At 42.9% G+C, this 17324-nt stretch overlaps 1 protein-coding gene across 1 annotated transcript in view; it reads left to right on the forward strand.

The window, feature by feature from the left end:
• The first annotated feature begins 1849 nt into the window (after window positions 1–1849).
• The window catches only part of abhd12 (abhydrolase domain containing 12, lysophospholipase), a 118431-nt gene continuing 102956 nt past the window's right edge, over window positions 1850–17324 (forward strand). The window contains exons 1-2 of the mRNA XM_067989312.1: window positions 1850–1946; window positions 6066–6246. Of these exons, the coding sequence (XP_067845413.1) occupies window positions 1895–1946; window positions 6066–6246 (233 nt within the window). The 5' untranslated portion in view covers window positions 1850–1894. The remainder of the gene's footprint in view (window positions 1947–6065; window positions 6247–17324) is intronic.

The raw sequence follows: 17324 nt of genomic DNA on the forward strand, positions 1-17324 counted from the left end.
AGCCAACGAGGCCTGTGGATTGGGAAACATAAGAAATAGAAGCAGGAGTAGGCCATGTGGCCTCTCGAGCCTGTTCCTCCATTCAAGATCATGGCTACTCAGCATCAGGGAAAACGATATCTCCTTTAAACTCATTTATTGTAAAAAAAATAAGATCATGGCTGATCTTGGACCTCAACTCCAGTTTCTTGCCCTATCCCTATATCGCTTGATTCCCTTAGAATCCAAAAATCTATTGATCTCAGCCTTGAATATACTCATGATGTGGAGATGCCGGTGATGGACTGGGGTTAACAATTGTAAACAATTTTACAACACCAAGTTATAGTCCAACAATTTTATTTTTAATCCCACACCGCCTGAGGAAGGGGAAAGCCCCCGAAAGCTTGTGGGATTAAAAATAAAATCGTTGGACTATAACTTGGTGTTGTAAAATTGTTTACAATTGAATATACTCAACCACTGAGCATCCACAGCCCTCTAGGGGTAGAGAATTCCAATATTCACGACCCTCTTGAGTGAAGAAACTCCTCATCTCATTCCTAAAGCTCTGACCTCTTATCCTGAGACTATGTCCCCTAGTTCTAGACTCTCCAGCAAGGGGAAACATCTCAGCATCTACCCTGTCAAGCTCTCTTAGAATCTTACATGTTTCAATGAGATCATCTCTCATTCTTCTAAACTCCAGAGAGTATAGGCCCATTCTACTCAATCTTTCCTCATAGGACAACCCCCTTATCCCAAGAATCAGTGCCTGTAAGGCAAGTATATCCTTCCTTAGATATGGAGACCAAAACTGCACACACTACTCCAAGTGTCATCTCACCAAAGCTCTGTACAGTTGCAGCAAGCCTCCCTTACTCTGGTACTCCAACTCCCTTGCAATGAAGGATCCCCGGACTGTTGTTTGGGCTAACCAGCTTCTCTGAGGAGAGAAAGGGTTGCAGAATATGCCTACTTTTAATAAATCAATAAGGGTGGCACTGGGTTTGCCCCAGTGTCACTAACAGAAAACCAGCACTACAAATGCCACTCTTGTCTGAGGACGCACCACTAATAATTTAAAAATACAGTCTAATTAAACTAAAAGAAACTTGTGATGCTAACTCATAATATTATTTATGTCAATTAGACCCTCTATGCCCTGAGGTGCCCACCGGTCACAGAAGTCCCTGAGTATTACAACATGCCATCTTGTTGCTGTGCATCTTAGAATGAGACCGATTTATGAGCTGGGAGTTAATGGTATACAGCCTGATAGCTTTTGCCACTGCTATATTTCTGGGCTAATCTTTTATAAGGAAGTATTATATAATTAAATTAAACCAATTGTATTTTGCAGCTTCATCTTCATTGTAATTTCTCAGTCTGGTCTTTGGGCATTTTTGTAGGCGAGGAAATTCAAGTATTTCGCATTTCAGTGGTTAAAACTAACAACTATATACCATTTAGGAGAACTTCCCAAATTCTAAATGAAAGATCTGCACAATAAGGTTGATGTAAGATTAGATGATGACCTGTCACCTTTTAAAGGGAAAGGATGCAGTATGGTTAAATATTCATAACGCAAAGCACTTTCCCCTTATGGGTTTTTAATTAAATACTTGATGGTGAATCTTTTGCTTGGCCTTGTGAGGGAGAATGGGAGACTTTTTAATTTTGGCTATGTAGCATCAGTATCAAACATTCCCAAGTTGTGTACAGCACAGGTGAGATACAAAGTAAATGCTAGCTGTGCTTTGCTCCAACCTCAGAAATGCTCCTGTACCAGTATGAAGTATTCATTTACCACATCAATCTTTTTTTGGTTCTGTGGCTTCTCTGGGTGATATTGGTAAATTCTGAGGAGTTCTGTGCTGTGAACTCACCCATCAGGAACTGGCTAAGACAGTCAATGGAGAGAAGAGACATCCGGACCATGATTCTAGTTGAGCCAGAAATTAAAGGTCAGTGTGCTAATTGACTTCCACCCACTGCAATTTAATCTTGTTTAAATCATCTTAAATGATGGGAATGGTGTTGATATGTGCACAGCATTTCATATCATGGGGACCTGAATTTAGGGATTTAAGATGATTTAGCTGATGTCAACTGGTGCAGAGGTTTTAATGGCTGGCTATTTTGATTAGAAGAAAGAGCATACCAATACTGCTAAATCAGTACAACTACTTGCATAATCTGCGACTAATGTTAGTTGAATGTTTGACAGCCTCTGTATGACCAACTTGATTGATGCTTTACATGTTACAAGGTGCCACATAATTTTTAATTAATTCTTGGAATGTGGGCGTTACTGGCAAGGCCGGGATTTATTGCTTATCCCTAATTACCCTGAGAAGGTGGTAGTGGGTGTTCTTCTTGAACTGCGTTCTTTGTAGCGGTATTATACAACTGTGTGGCTTGTGAGGCTACTTCAGAGGGCAGTTAAGAGTCAACCACATTGGTGTGGGACTGGAGTCACATATAGACCAGAAAGGGTAAGGACGGTAGGTTTCCTTCCCTAAAGGACGGTACTGAACCAGTTAGGTTTTTACGACAATCTGAACGCTTCATGGTCTCTTGCCTGTTGTATGCCCTGAACAAATGTAATATTTTGCATTATTATCAAATGGTCAAACCAATGGAAAGTACACAATAAAATATGGTGTATTTCCAGGTAATCTACTTCCCCTGCCACACAATGTCATTTCTTTTCATATTTAGTTCACTAGTATGACACACTACCTCAAACATTCTGATTGTGCACTCAATTATGGCTAAGAAAAACAGAAAACAACAGCTTGCAATTACGGTGCCTTTAAATAATGAAACTTCTCAAGGAGCTTTACAAAGGAGGGATTGGATACAGCAGCAGTTTGGGAGGAAGGTTACTAAAATGGACAAGGAGGCAAATTTTAACAGCTTTTGAATTTGGGGAATGATGTAACACGGCAGAATGGTTTAGGGAGGAAATCTAGAGCATGGGGTCGCGATGACAAAAAGCTCTGCTACTGATGTTAAATTTTTCTTTTTGTTTAGGTTTTTTTTTGTGTTTTAGGTCCCCGCTTTTATAAGAAGGGGGGGTTTAGGGTGTGTTTTATTTAAAATAAATCAAACCAATAACAGTGTCAAATTATAATTTTATTTTGAGGATCCAGGATGCACTCCAGCCCCTGCGGTGCCCACCGGTCGCGGAAAGCCTCAAGCGTACCGGCAGACACCGCGTGCTCTCTCTCCAGGGCCACCCAGGCGTGGAGAATGCCGCGGAAGAGAGGCAGACAGTCAGATCGACCGCCCCCACGGGCTGCGTCTAACCTGGACCTGTGGATAATTGATGTTAATTTGATGTGGGGTGGAAGGAGGGGGGAAGGGATGCACAGAGTAGGTGTTAGAAGAGCAGAAGTTGAAAACTGGGACATAGGACTGGAGGAGGTTCCAGAGGTTTACACTTACGTATCCAGGATGAGAAAAGACCTCTATCCACCAGCTGGTTTGATCTCCATTCAACAAACATCTCCCCCTCATCCCCCACCCCCAACCTCCTGGGAGACCATAAGCTGATTCAGAAATGCTCTCTGACCTCTCCTAGGCAATCAGGTAAGTACAAGCAGGCTCCAGACCCAAAAGCTACTATCCAGAAATAATTTACCATCCACATGTTGTGACCACCTTATTTTCCAGAAATCTACCTAACGTCTTCTCGATGATATTCAGTCTCCATCACCTCCTCCAGAATCCTGTTCCACGGGGTAGATCACCCTGTGGGAGAATTAAAAACTTTCAGCCATTCAACCTCAACCACCGTTTTGAGGTAGGGTGGAGTAAGGCCTCTGAGGTATTTGTAAACAAGGTTGAGGATTTGTAGTCTGTGTCTGGGATGGGGAGCCAGTGGAGGTTGGCAAGGATGGGGGATGAAAGGTCATGCAGGACTTAGAACAGGATCATAGAACAGGATAGGATGAGTTGGAGTTTGTCTAAGGTGGAAATCTGCAACAAGCGTTTAGGAGGGCAAGCGGATGAGGGTTTCGGTGCCAGTGAGCTGCAGCAGGCGATATCGCAGAGGTAGAAATAGGCATTTTGGATGATGAATTTGACATGAAGTTAGAAGCTCGACTCAATCAAACCAGACACCGAGATTATGTGCCATTGAGCTCCACCTGAGTGAGCAGCAGGAAAAGGGGATGAAATCAGATTCTAAGGTGTGAAGTTTCTGGTGGGGGAGGCTCAACAGGATGGTTTCAGACTTGCTGTGATGCATACGGAATTTTGGTCATGTTTCTAATAATAAGGAAGTCTCCACGTAGTTTAATATCTCTGCACAGGGTTTGGTAGTCATTTTACGTGTTAGATACTGCTACCTGCTTCCTCAAGTTGATGGGAATACACATTATGGTCTGGTACGCAAAAGGTCACTTCAAAGACATTATTTCTAAGAAGCATTTCTTGACACTCATCTGCCTAGATGTATTAAATTTAGTCAGCTTGACATTGCCTGACTGATGTCTTTCAATCCTATTGTAAGTGACATCTTAATTGTGTGGGCAATCACTGTTTTGAATCCTATGACTAGCTGATCACTTAATATCACTTAATAAGAGGTACATTTTATCAATTCCTTTGTGTATCATTAAAAGGGATTTTGAATGATATATCTGAGCTTAGCTTTTTCCTGATCAGCTGCCATTCAGATGCTGACAGCGACATAGCAGGCCAGAGACTACCTGGTAGCAAACAACCACATAATACATAAGAAACTGGGTTAGGAGGTCAGGTTGAGTGTTAATGCAGCTTTGTTTTTGATAATCCAAGGAAAATCCGCCTTTCGGATGAGACATTAAATCGAGGCCCCGTCTGCCCTCTCAGGTGGATGTAAAAGATCCCATGGCATTATTCGAAGAAGAGCTGAGGAGTTCTCTCTGTGGCCTGGCCAATGTTTGTCCCTCAACCAACATGTAAAACTGATGATCTGATCATTTACTTCACTGCTGTTTGTGGGACCTTGCTGTGTGCAAATTGGCTGCTGCATTTCCTATATTACAACAGTGACTACATTTCATAAAGTACCTCATTGGCTGTAAAGTGCTTCAGGACGCCCTGAGGTTGTGAAAGGCACTATAAAAATGCAAGTTTGTTCGAATAGTCAAGTCTGCAAATTACTGTAAATCTACTGTTTGTATTTAATGCTGTTAAATCAGGCATGGGAGCAGAAGCCAATTGAAAGATGTTCTAGTTCCCTGTGTTTTAAAAAAACAAATAGCTGTCATAGAATCACACAGCACAAGAGGCCATTGGGCCAGTGCCAGCTATTTGAAAGAGCTATCCAATTAGTCCCACTCCCTTCGCTCTTACTCCATAACCCTAAACATTTTTCCTTTTCAAGTACGTGTCCAATACCCTTTTGAAAGTTACTATTGAATCTGCTTTCACCACCCTTTCAGGCAGTGCATTCCAGATCATAGCAACTCACAGAGTAAAACAAATTCTCCTCATCTCCCCTCTTTTTTTGCCAATTACCTTAATCTGTGACCTCTGTTTTCCGACCCTCCTGCCAGTGGAGACAGGCAGGAGTAATTCATTCTGTGTTGCACATATTTTTTATTAAACACTTGTGCTACATTCTCAATTGAATTACTGACTTGCAACTTGCTGCGAGACAGCTCATTCTTTATATTTCTGATATTCACACAAAAAAATGGTATATATTGGGAGAAGTTTTTTTAAAACGTTAATGTTACAAGTTCAATTATTTAGTGATTTTTTTCCCCCTTCCTGCCTGTCTGAAAAATGGATGCCGAATTCAACACTTTGATTCTTAAAATGTGGGCGGTGTTTGTACTACAAACGGTTGAGAGGTTGGAGGTTGTGACTGATCAGCTGATTCGAAGCTGTGGGAGTCGCTGCAAACAATGTACCAAACTGGGCGCCTTTAGAAAAACCAAAATACTGGGAGGCTGGAGTCTGTATGGTCTGCTTTAGCACGGCTCATCCCCACCGGTTCCTTTAACCTCCCCTCCCAGCGCCTGCTCTTCTATTTTTTCCCTCCCTTTTCCCTAAATAAAGGTGGCTCTTGGCGTTTTTTTTTCTAGTAATGCGAAGGAGGAATAATTCCCTGACAATAGAACATGACACGACCGTCACGACCCTGCATAAGGACTCGGCACAGTCTGCACCGAGATTGAAGCACAGCCACAAGGCAGCAGCCAGCAAAATCAGGGACAACGACCTCGGCACAGATGCAAAGACAGGAATGAGAACTGGTTGTCGGAGGTAAGACCAGTCTTTCTCTGCGTGGGCTAGTACTGTAGTACAAAATACATAGCACCAGAGCACTTAGTAGTTGTAATAACGAGTTCGAAATGTGCCTGGTCAAATCCGGTGAAATATTAAAGGATCAGTTTCTTATATATAAAACTCTCGTTTCCTTCGAGTTTCAAGTGTAGCGCTACAAAACGCATTAAATATAACCATTGATTACAGAAACAGACCTGGTCGTAGGTTTCACTTGTATTTGAACGTTGAGTCAGCTTTCTTCAAAGACGGGAGAGGTCATTTGAAAAAGGAAAAAGTTTTTTTTCAACTAAGGAAATTGCCAGAATATAATTTAACAATTGTGTAAATAATTCAACTGCGTATAAAAGGATAAACTTGGTTCATTTCAAAAGGATTCAACCAACCATCAATGAGATCGAGGATTCAATGCCTGAGACTATAAATATCCAAACCTCGTTTACTACAATGGCATTGTCATTTATAGTATACACAGTGTTACAGTTCCTGGTTAACCTTTAAGTAACTATATTTATTGCAATACACATTTGTTTGTATACTTGAAAAGATATTTAGAGCATCTCTGCAATCATTCAGCTATCTACGCAAACTAAAATTCTGAAAGTTTCAATTTAATGGTAGAAAAAGGCCTCATCACCCTTCTCCATACGCCAATTAAATTGTTTTCATTGCTTCTTTTGGTCCTTTTGTGATGTGTCATTCCCAGAAGAACAGCTTGTATAGAGGTTAATGTCACATGGATTAGTTTTATCTTTGTTTCCTCCACCCTCTGCCTCCCCCCCCTTACCCCTTTTTGTTGCCCCCCCCCCTTACCCCTTTTTGTTGTCCCCCCCTTACCCCTTTTTGTTGTCCCCCCCCTTACCCCTTTTTGTTGTCCCCCCCCCTTACCCCTTTTTGTTGTCCCCCCCCCTTACCCCTTTTTGTTGTTCCCCCCCCCTTACCCCTTTTTGTTGTCCCCCCCCCTTACCCCTTTTTGTTGTTCCCCCCCCCTTACCCCTTTTTGTTGTTCCCCCCCCTTACCCCTTTTTGTTGTCCCCCCCCCTTACCCCTTTTTGTTGTCCCCCCCCTTACCCCTTTTTGTTGTTCCCCCCCCTTACCCCTTTTTGTTGTCCCCCCCCCTTACCCCTTTTTGTTGTCCCCCCCCCCTTACCCCTTTTTGTTGTCCCCCCCCCCTTACCCCTTTTTGTTGTCCCCCCCCTTACCCCTTTTTGTTGTCCCCCCCTTACCCCTTTTTGTTGTCCCCCCCCCTTACCCCTTTTTGTTGTCCCCCCCCCTTACCCCTTTTTGTTGTCCCCCCCCTTACCCCTTTTTGTTGTCCCCCCCCCTTACCCCTTTTTGTTGTCCCCCCCCCCTTACCCCTTTTTGTTGTCCCCCCCCCCTTACCCCTTTTTGTTGTCCCCCCCCCCTTACCCCTTTTTGTTGTCCCCCCCCCCTTACCCCTTTTTGTTGTCCCCCCCCCCTTACCCCTTTTTGTTGTCCCCCCCCCCTTACCCCTTTTTGTTGTCCCCCCCCCTTACCCCTTTTTGTTGTCCCCCCCCCTTACCCCTTTTTGTTGTCCCCCCCCCCTTACCCCTTTTTGTTGTCCCCCCCTTACCCCTTTTTGTTGTCCCCCCCCCCCCCCCCCCCCCCCGCAGTGACTTTCCTACTTTGAGTACTGCCAGTCTTTTAATTACTTCCTCTTTATTTTAATCCTATCCAATATCGTTAATACTGCCTCCTCCTTTACTGCTACAATGGCAGCATCCTCTTTTCTGGTGAAGATGGAGGCGAAGTATTCATTTAGTACCTCAGCCATGCCCTCTACCTCCATTGATTTAGTCTTGTGCAAAGAGATGGTAGATCTTGCGCTGATAGATTACATTCTGTATTTATTCTACATTATATGCTTGTTACTTTTCGTTAAGTTCTTATTCACTGCAACTGTTTCTTTTGTTATCTGTTTTCATACTATCACACAGAATCTAGCGTCCTCCAATTCGCTTTTCTGGGATTTGTTAAATTGCAGGGGAGGGATGGGGAGACTTGCACTATACCATTTGTGTTCGTCAGCATTTTGTGGGAGGCCAGTGTCTTTCTGTTAAGATCATTAAACGTTGGGTAACAAAAAGGCATTAAAATGGTTGACGGCATTCTTTAAAAAATAATTTGCAGTATTTTAGTTTGCAAAATAAAATTGTCCCAAAAGCTATTTTGTCCTATTACAGATAGCTGTGATTTACCCTGACCCTACGGTGCAGTGATACTATGATTATCAAGCTAGAGCAGGAGCAGCATGCTGATTAAAAGCAATTGCTTTAAATGCCATTTGGCAGATATATTTATTTTTGTTCAACACACTAAACGAATTTAACTTGTGACTTGATATGGTCACTTACTTTTGCAGAGTGCTGTTTGTTGAGAAAATTTGTAGGTTATGGAGGTGAAGGAGAGATTCTGTGCTCATCAAGGTGAAAGATATCTATGCTAACCTCGAGTACTCCAAGGTCAGGTATAGCACAGAGAGCTGGAGATTAAAACTTTGCTTTGCTCCAACTGTGTGCCTTAGCCCCAGAAGTGCACCCCCGATTGCACCAGTGTGAACTTTCCATTTTCCACACTAGCACCCGGTGTCTGTCTTGAGACTGAGGAAATGGCAAAAATTTGGTTTTATTGAATTTAAACCTAAGTAATTGTTTGTTATTACTGCACAGCAGATCTATTGCATTCTTATTCTATTATTTCTTTCTATCTGGTTAACAATCAGTGCTTCAGCTTCTTCTTTGATCCATATTCAGATCCCTCCCCCTCAACAATGTTTGGCTCCTGTCATGGCCTAGTGGGTAAAGACACTAAATTGCACAGACCAGAGGATCGCAGGTTTGCTTCCTTGTCTTTGCAGAGTTAACTGATTTCAGCCTGAGTAGCAGTTGGTGTGCTCCAATTGGCCTCAGCGACCCAGAGCCAGAGAGGCGGGTGGGGAGGGGGGCGGATAATTTGATTGCTGTCCACTGACCCTCTGATGGAAAGTGTATGTGTGAATGTTGAGTGAGTTCGGAATCAGGATAGGTCATGAGGCCCTCCGTAACTGAATATAGCCTGCTGCCGCTCACTGTCTGGTCTTTTGCATGAAGTATTACCACTTGTGCAAGGTAATAGAGGTTGTCCAGTGTTCACTCATCTCAGAACAAGTCAATGCTTTCAGGAGAATAGGGGAGAAATTGTCAAAAAAATTGTTTAGTTATGTTGTGAATTAGCATTTCTAATATCCAACATTTTATGTAAATACCTTTTTTATGTAAATATATATTCTCTTCCATGTGTCTCCTACTTCGAGTCCACCTCTTCCCATGATCTCTCTGGAACGTTCAAAAGGAACCGTGGCATAGAAATCAGGTTGAAGAGTTTATTTTAAAAAATGGTGAAAATGCACAGCAGATTGATCAGTATATGAAAGAAAGAAAACGTGACATTTTGCATATGATACTTCAAAATCCAACAGGCACAGATTTACAGATGTTACATAATTACATAAGCGAATGAATGCCAGGATTACACTGTTACCAGTCAACTGCTCTGTTAAATCTGAAGGAACAAAGAGTTCTTGGAATCTTAGCACAGCATTTAATCCAATTCCAGCATGTGAAATTTTTAGTCAGCATTTAATGCATACACATTTCCATTATTATTTTTATTTGGTACGTGAATTGTTCCTCCTCCACATTGTGCAAGTTCCATTTGCTCCCAGGTTAATGAGGGAATTACTTGTAGGTATGTGCGGTGAAAATGGAGAAAAAACTGTTTGAATTCATGACTCTTCATTTTAATTGGAACTAGCTCAAGAGCAGCATTTGTTGCCTGTTTTAGATTCTACATACTACTTGTAGCTTTTTGTTTCTGATTGTGTTAGTATCTGCACTCCTTGGCAGGATTTAGTATTGTGGGCCAATCTTTTCCCCACTCTGAAGCCCCCCTTTTGATGTCCATTGATAGAACCTTCCCCATCCCAAGACAGATTGGGGATGTTGTCACAAGGAGACTGGAAATTGATGTGAGTACCACTTATGGAATGCTTCTCTGGCCCGCACCCCACACCAATTTTTATTCCTGTTTTGAATTACTCTAATCTAAAGTCATGTCCTTCAGTCATCTAGAAAATCTTCTTGTGACCTTTTCTTTCCAAAAGGACTGACTCATTTTATGAAAGGGTTGGGGAAGTACAAATAGGCAAAGTCAATTTGATCATTTTTAATCATGAGATTCACCTTGACACGTGCCCTTAAGAGATGTCGGAACATTCTCTGTCCTTGCCTGTCACCAGTAAGACTATAACATCATGTCTCTCAAACTTTCAAAGTGCTTTTATTACTTTCAAGTGCAATGACTCATGTAGGCAAAGGCAGCAACCATTTTGCGCATGGCAAGATCTCCCCAACAGGAATGAAATGTATGATCAGTTTATGATGGTGTGGTTGAAGAAGGGATGTTGGTAAGGGTATTGGGAGAACTCCCTGCTCTTCGACAGTTCCATAGCATCTTAAATGTCCACCTGTACAGGTAAACCAGATCTTTGGTCAATGTCTCACATCCTCAGTACTGAATTGTCAGCTTAGATTATGTATCAAAGTCTAGGAATGGACTTTGAACCACTGATCTCCTGAAGCAAGAAAGAACTTGCACTTACCTAGCGCCTTTCACAACCGCAGGGCATCCCAAAGCGCTTTACAGCTAATTAAGCACTTTTGAAGTGTAGTCACTGTTATAATGTAGGAAACACAGCAGCCAATTTGCGCACAGTAACGCCCCACAACAGCAATTTGATAATGACCAGATAATCTTTGTGATTGAGGGATTAATGTTGTCCAGGACACTGGGGAGAACTCCCCTGCTCTTTGAAATAATACCATGGGATCTTTTACATCCACCTGGGAGAGCAGACAGGGCCTCAGTTTAACGTCTCATCCGAAAGATGGCACCTCCGATAGTGCAGCACTCCCTCGGTATTGCAGTGGGGTGTCAGCCTAGATTATGTGCTCAAGTCTGTGGAGTGGGACTTGAACCCACGACCTTCTGATTCAAGAGCCACGGCTGACATCTAACTCAAGTGCAAATGCTACCCAGTAAGCCAATTGCCTACATCCTTTTTAAGTTGACTGAGGACATGTGTACTCCATTTAGAATCTGAGTGTGAATTAAGAGCAACCACGCACCTGAAGCCTAAATAGGCTATGTTGCCGTCTGTCTAGAAAGCATGTTTCTCTCGAGTCCTTGAAACAGAACTAACAGCGCTCTCAAAGATTGAGTAATGTTTCAAGACAAATTTCTTCTGTGACTTAATTCATTTTCAACAAATTTTCCAATGTCAGCTCTCCGCGCCCCCCCCCCCCCCCACTCCAAATGAAGCCAGCCTCAGCATGAAAGATTTCAGCTGAATACACTGGAAGAATTGATTTTTGTTAATACTGAGTTTCTTTGTAGGTGCTCAAAAGAAGTAAATTTACTCAGAAAATACATTTTTCCATTTCTAATCTGATGTGACACTGATTATGCATAATGTTGCAGATTAAAAAATGGTCTTCTGGAGTAATAATCCCAAATGGTATGTATCTCTCATCATCTGGTGCACTGTGCTTAAAAAGAAAGTCGGTTTACAATCTTTCCATTTTTTATTTAATTTTATCTACCTTTTTTATTTTCCTTTTTTTCTGTCTGTACTTCTGTTCGTTCTGCCCCTTCATAGTTGGAAAGTTCCAATCTGACCTTGTATTTTGAGGTAATTATCTTAAGTTGTTTGCATGTTGTATTTAGATCTCTGGCCAACCGAGTGGAAACTAGAAATGGACTGTGCCCATCTAAATTTGGTTCAATTTCTGTATGTGCAAAGTAGAACATTTTAAGGAGATGAAATTTGTAATGGCCTGAAATGCTTTTTCTAGAAAATTTGACCTGTCAACAAATTAAATTATTATTTTGCTTTCTCTATTCACATAAGATTTTAATTTTTAAACTTGGTAAGCAATAAAAAATTTCCTATTAAATGTATGCCAACACACAATTACCATAAAGAATGAATGTAATGTGAAATATTAATTCATTATTATTAACTCTTCTACAGTTAAGCATTAAAAGTTCTTTATTCAAATCTGTATTAGACTTTGAGAAAGATTAATATGTTGTTTTAACAGCTTTGTATAACTGCTTCTGAACACATATTGCACCTTTGGCATGGCACCACGTTGTGTTGTTTAGCATACACAAATTGAATAATAGCTGACTTGGATTGTATTACATGGAGATAATGGATACCCATGAGGGATTACTGTGGAGTAATTCCGTCAAGGGAATTCAGGTGGTATCGTAAATAACAAGAGTGAGAGATTAGCTGACAATCTTGAAATTGATGCCATGGAGCAGTATATATAACCTGAGTGATGTAATGTGGTAACAATTTCAGGCAGGAATAGACTATTGATCTGTCCAGTTTACCCACTGAATTTCCATCAAGATTTCCTTGATTTATTCCTAAATCTAATAACCTAAATCCTATATTTGTTGACGGGATCCTGTCTAGTTCCTTTTTTAACTCCAACCCTTGCTGGTAGTTTTATTCCACATGGTTATCACCCTTTTTTTGTCTGAACTTTTAAAATCTACCCTAACATTGACAAAAATTTCACTTTCTCTGGAGGGAAAGTTCTGGAACATTTCTAACTGATTTCCCCAAAAGGCAATTGAGCCAAACTCCAGAATATCTTATTTAAACCTAGGAATCTCTATTATTCAGTTTGACACTAATGTAATTAAAGGGCTCAGATGACATCATTCAGGGTAAGAGCAAAGTTCAGGCTGTTTTTGTCTCTTTATCTGAACCCCCCCCTACAGATTGGATATAATTTTAGGTGGAGTTTGATTATGTTCTTGGTCAATTTTTGTACTGGCATCTGTCATTGCAGAGCCATTTGTGGTACATCCCTTGCCCTTCAATGATGACTTCCAGACAATAAAATGATTAGCGAGTAGGCATGTTTATTGGGAAATATGTAGTTGCTGATTACCACCTACTGTCCTCCCTCAGCTGATGAATCAGTCCTCCTCCATGTTGAGCACCACTTGGAGGAAGCACTGAGGGTAGCAAGGGCACAAAATGAACTCTGGGTGGGGGACTTCAATGTCCATCACCAAGAGTAGCTCAGTAGCACCACTACTGACTGAGCTGGCCGAGTCCTGAAGGACATAGCTGCTAGACTGGGCCTGTGGCAGGTGGTGAGCGAACCAACACGAGGGAAAAACTTACTTGACCTTGTCCTCACCAATCTACCTGTCGCAAATGCATCTGTCCATGATGGGTATTGGTAGGAGTGACCACCGCACAGTCCTCGTGGAGACGAAGTCCCATCTTCGCACTGAGGATACCATCCAACGTGTTGTGTGGCACTACCACCATGATAAATGGGATAGATTCCGAACAGATCTAGCAGCTTAAAACTGGGCATCCATGAGGCACTGTGGGCCATCAGCAGCAGCAGAATTGTATTCCAGCACAATCTGTAACCTCATGGCCCGGCATATTCCTCACTCCACCATTACCAACAAGCCAGGGGATCAACCCTGGTTCAATGAGGAGTGTAGAAGAGCATGCCAGGAGCAGCACCAGGCGTACCTAAAAATGAGGTGCCAACCTGGTGAAGCTACAACTCCGGACTACATGCATGCTAAACAGCGGAAGCAACATGCTACAGACAGAGCTAAGCGATTCCACAACCAACGGATCAGATCCAAGCTCTGCAGTCCTGCCGCATCCAGTCGTGAATGGTGGTGGACAATTAAACAACTAACGGGAGGAGGAGGCTCTGTAAACATCCTGATCCTCATTGATGGCGGAGTCCAGCACGTGAGTGCAAAAGACAAGGCTGAAGCGTTTGCAACCATCTTCAGCCAGAAGTGCTGAGTGGACGATCCATCTCGGCCTCCTCCCGCTATCCCCACCATCACAGAAGCCAGTCTTCAGCCAATTCGATTCACTCCATGTGATATCAAGAAACGGCTGAGTGCACTGGATACAGCAAAGGCTATGGACCCCGACAACATCCCGGCTGTAGTGCTGAAGACTTGTGCTCCAGAACTAGCTGCGCCTCGAGCCAAGCTGTTCCAGTACAGCTACAACACTGGCATCTACCTGACAATGTGGAAAATTGCCCAGGTATGTCCTGTCCACAAGAAGCAGGACAAATCCAATCCAGCCAATTACCGCCCCATCAGTCTACTGTCAATCATCAGCAAAGTGATGGAAGGTGTCGTCGACAGTGCTATCGAGCGGCACTTACTCACCAACAACCTGCTCACCGATGCTCAGTTTGGGTTCCGCCAGAACCACTCGGCTCCAGACCTCATTACAGCCTTGGTCCAAACATGGACAAAAGAGCTGAATTCCAGAGGTGAGGTGAGAGTGACTGCCCTTGACATCAAGGCAGCATTTGACCGAGTGTGGCACCAAGGAGCCCCAGTAAAATTGAAGTCAATGGGAATCGGGGGGAAAGCTCTCCAGTGGCTGGAGTCATACCTAGCACAAAGGAAGATGGTAGTGGTTGTTGGAGGCCAATCATCTCAGCCCCAGGACATTGCTGCAGGAGTTCCTCAGGGCAGTGTCCTAGGCCCAACCATCTTCAGCTGCTTCATTAATGACCTTCCCTCCATCATAAGGTCAGAAATGGGATGTTCGCTGATGATTGCATAGTGTTCAGTTCCATTCACAACCCCTCAAATAATGAAGTAGTCCGAGCCCGCATGCAGCAAGACCTGGACAACATCCAGGCTTGGGCTCATAAGTGGCAAGTAACATTCGCGCCAGACAAGTGCCAGGCAATGACGATCACCAACAAGAGAGAGTCTCCCCTTGACATTCAACGGCATTACCATCGCCGAATCCCCCACCATCAACATCCTGGGGGGTCACCATTGACCAGAATCTTAACAGGACCAGCCATATAAATACTGTGGCTACAAGAGCAGGTCAGAGGCTGGGTTTTCTGTGGCGAGTGACTCCCCAAAGCCTTTCCACCATCTAAAAGGCACAAGTCAGGAGTGTGGTGGAATACTCTCCACTTGCCTGGATGAGTGCAGCTCCAACAACACTCAAGAAGCTCAACACCATCCAGGACACAGCAGCCTGCTTGACTGGCACCCCATCCACCGCCCGAAACATTCACTCCCTTCACCACCGGCGCACAGTGGCTGCAGTGTGTACCTTCCACAGGATGCACTGCAGCAACTTGCCAAGGCTTCTTCGACAGCACCTCCCAAACCCGCGACCTCTACCACCTAGAAAGACCAGGGCAGCAGGCACATGGGAACACCACCTGCATGTTCCCCTCCAAGTCACACACCATCCCAACTTGAAAATATATCGGCGTTCCGTCATCGCTGGGTCAAAATCCTGGAACTTCCTTCCTAACAGCACTGTGGGAGAACCTTCACCCCACGGACTGCAGCGGTTCAAGAAGGCGGCTCACCACCACCTTCTCGGGCAATTAGGGATGGGCAATAAATGCTGGCCTCGCCAGCGATGCCAACATCCCATGAATGAATAAAAAAAATATTGTGTACATTTGAGTGTGATTTTTTTTTTAACAGATGTATCCAGTTAAGATGTTTTCTAAAATATAACTAATAAATCCAATAAGGAATTCAGGAGAAACTTCTTTACCCAGGGAGTGGTTAGAATGTGGAACCTGCCAGCACATGGAGGGAAGTGGCCGGCTACTACTCAGTCCCTCCCCTGGTATCACTGAGATTTTGCCAGGCGTGAAATTGTGACTGGGTCTGACTACTTTTAGTTCCTTCAGATTAACATATCACACGACTTGGTATAAAGAAGGACTTGCATTTATATAGTGTGTTTCTCAACCTCAGGATGCCCCAAAGCGTTTTACAGCCAATGAAGTACTTTTGAAGTGTAGTAATGTAAGAAACATGGCAGCCAATTTGCCGACAGCAAGTCCCAACGACCAGCTAATCTGTTTTAGTGGTGTTGGTAGAGGGATAAATATTGACCAGGATACCAGGGAGAACTCTCCTGCTGTTCTTCGAAATTGTCCCATGGGATCTTTTGCATCCACCTGAGAGAGCAGACGGAGCCTCGGTTTAACGTCTCATCCGAAAAACGACACCTGTGACTGTGCAGCACTCTCTCAGTACTGCAATGTCAGATTGGATTATGTGCTCGAGTCTCTGGAGTGAGGCTTGAACCCACAACCTTCTGACGAATGCTACCACTGAGCCACGGATGATATTTACCAATATTTCTGTTATACTATTTAAAGTATATATATATGCCTTTACAACTTCTTAAGGATGGGATTTTCAAACTGTGGCACAAGTTTAAAGTAGGACCTTGGCACCTTCACGCCTCAGTGAATAAATTTTTGAATAGTGCCATGGGATTTTTAATGTCCACATGAACCGCCGCGACAGTCTCATCTGAAGGCCAGCATCTCTGAGAATCCACTGGAATGTTGGCATAAATTATGTGTTCAAATCCTGCAGTGGACTTTCAAGTCTTACCATCTGGCTGAAGATACGAGAGAATAGCCAACTAAATTTAAAAAGGGAGATGGAACAAATTCTGGGAACTATAGACCAGTTAGCTCAACGTCAGTGGTAGGAAAGATATTGGAATCTTTACTCAAAAATGTAATAGAAAAACATCTTGGGCCGAATGGTCTGTTTCTGTGTTGTAAATTCTATGTAAAACCAGGCTGACACTTAACACGATTAGTGTCAATGTCAGAATTTCTCACTTCCAAGCAGAAATTCCTGATCTGCAGAGAATGCTCACTTGGCCCTATCCAGCACAGTCACATAATGTACATCTCATAATTTCAATAAGACTTAATAGAAGATCTTAAACAATGTCAACTTCATATGGGTGCTTGACTGCAATATTTCTTGAGAAAAAACATTAATGGAAAAATAATTGTGATCTTATACTCTGTTGAGTTGTGGCTACTGCTGTCGCTTTTGGTAACAAATTAGGCAGCTTTTTTTTTGTTATAAAGAGATTTCTGCTCCCATCTCTTTTCTCA

The sequence above is a fragment of the Heptranchias perlo genome, chromosome 8 (genome assembly GCF_035084215.1).
Source record: "Heptranchias perlo isolate sHepPer1 chromosome 8, sHepPer1.hap1, whole genome shotgun sequence".
In the NCBI taxonomy this organism is placed as follows: Eukaryota; Metazoa; Chordata; class Chondrichthyes; order Hexanchiformes; family Hexanchidae; genus Heptranchias; species Heptranchias perlo.